The sequence below is a fragment of the Austrofundulus limnaeus genome, unplaced genomic scaffold (genome assembly GCF_001266775.1).
Source record: "Austrofundulus limnaeus strain Quisiro unplaced genomic scaffold, Austrofundulus_limnaeus-1.0 Scaffold10, whole genome shotgun sequence".
Lineage (NCBI taxonomy): Eukaryota > Metazoa > Chordata > Actinopteri > Cyprinodontiformes > Rivulidae > Austrofundulus > Austrofundulus limnaeus.
Window position 1 is genome coordinate 2308197 of NW_013952412.1, and position 1514 is coordinate 2309710.

The window sequence follows — 1514 nt, forward strand, 5'->3', positions numbered from 1 at the left end:
TCTGCTGTTTTACATGATTGTTGAATGAAATTAACATAGTTATTAATTTATTGTAAAAACATGACAGATAATGTGTGAAACAGATCCAGTTCAGCTGCTGTTTATCTTTTAGTTTCTCCTGTTAGGTCTGTTTCTGCTCCTCCATGCTGTCACAGACACTACCAGTGGACGGGATGGGCGGGGCTCAGTCTAGTGATCTGTATTTAAGTCTATGTCTCAAAGTAGAAACAGTGCCCCCTGCTGGTTTACACCTCTGCCTATGTTAAACGAATCACAGGACCTTTTGGATGTTGTTTTTAAGAACGCTCACTACAAAATATTTCTTGCAGGACCGAAGAAAGAAAATCAAGGGTAAACATAATTATAATAATTAATAATATAGTAAATATGATAATAACTATATTTAGTGTCAAAATGTCAAAAAGTATATCCGGATGTTTTTATGAAAATAAACCACTTAAGTGTCACTTACTTTTGCAACAGACAGTTTTTTTTTTCTCTTTTTTTGGTCGAGATGAGGTACTCTGTTACCTACAATTCTTCCATTTATTTCAATTTTGTAATTTTTACACGTCAATATGCTGCGTGGTAACACTACTGTATGAAAGCAGAGTTCTGAATATAAACTTAGTGCAAGAAAACTAATGTTTGGTTGATTAGTTCTTTGTTGTTAAGGTATAAGCAACGGTACAAAAAGATTGCTAATGTGCATTGTCACACACAAATCAACCTTACACAAATCTCCTTAATTTTTGTGCTGTGTTATTACAATAAACATATAATTGAATATAAACACCCAATATTGAAAATCACAAGACAGGAAAATCTGTGTTACCTGAGCTTTCACTGTAGACTGATTCATCACAGACAAGAGACTTTCCTTTCTGTTTCCTGAGGATGAGAAGACAAACAACAGGTCTGCTTCACTACAGTTTGATTTGTGTTGCATTATCACACAGTCAACCACTGCAGAGTTCAAGGGTTTCTCTAGTTTCCTAACGAGAAAATCAGATTTACAGTAAAACAGATCGTAAACATACATAATAAACATAAGTACACTTACATGTTGGCATTTCAAAGGTTTTATAGTTGAACCTGTACGGACTCAAAGTTTGCTTGAGTCACTTTCCTACAGGGTTTTGTTTCTTTTTGTGCTTATCATTAAGTAAGTAAAAGTTTATTTATATAGCACCTTTCACAGACATTGAGGGTCACAGAGGTGCACAAACATACAGTAAAATAAAACAAAAAAACCATTGAGAAAACGTCATAAAAACCATATCTATAAAACAACACTAAAATTGTTAAAAAGCTCTACAAAAACATTTACATTTAAAGGGATCCCTGATTAGTTGAAACATTAGACTTTATTTGATAAAAATATATTTTAACTTTAAATTAAAGACTGTAAAAATACTGTAGGATGTTTAGTTTTGTACTTTTTTAAAAATATATTTTAACACTGACGGAGCCATTTTATTTCCACACAAAGCATTCTGGGTAAATGATGATGT

The 1514-nt window shown here is 32.6% G+C and overlaps 1 protein-coding gene across 1 annotated transcript in view; it reads right to left on the minus strand.

The window, feature by feature from the left end:
- Positions 1-1514, minus strand: part of hyls1 (HYLS1 centriolar and ciliogenesis associated) — a gene marked incomplete in the record, with an annotated part of 28602 nt that overhangs the window by 17368 nt on the left and 9720 nt on the right. Inside the window, 1 exon segment of the mRNA XM_014001790.1 lies at positions 836-891. Within this exon segment, the coding sequence (XP_013857244.1) occupies positions 836-891 (56 nt within the window).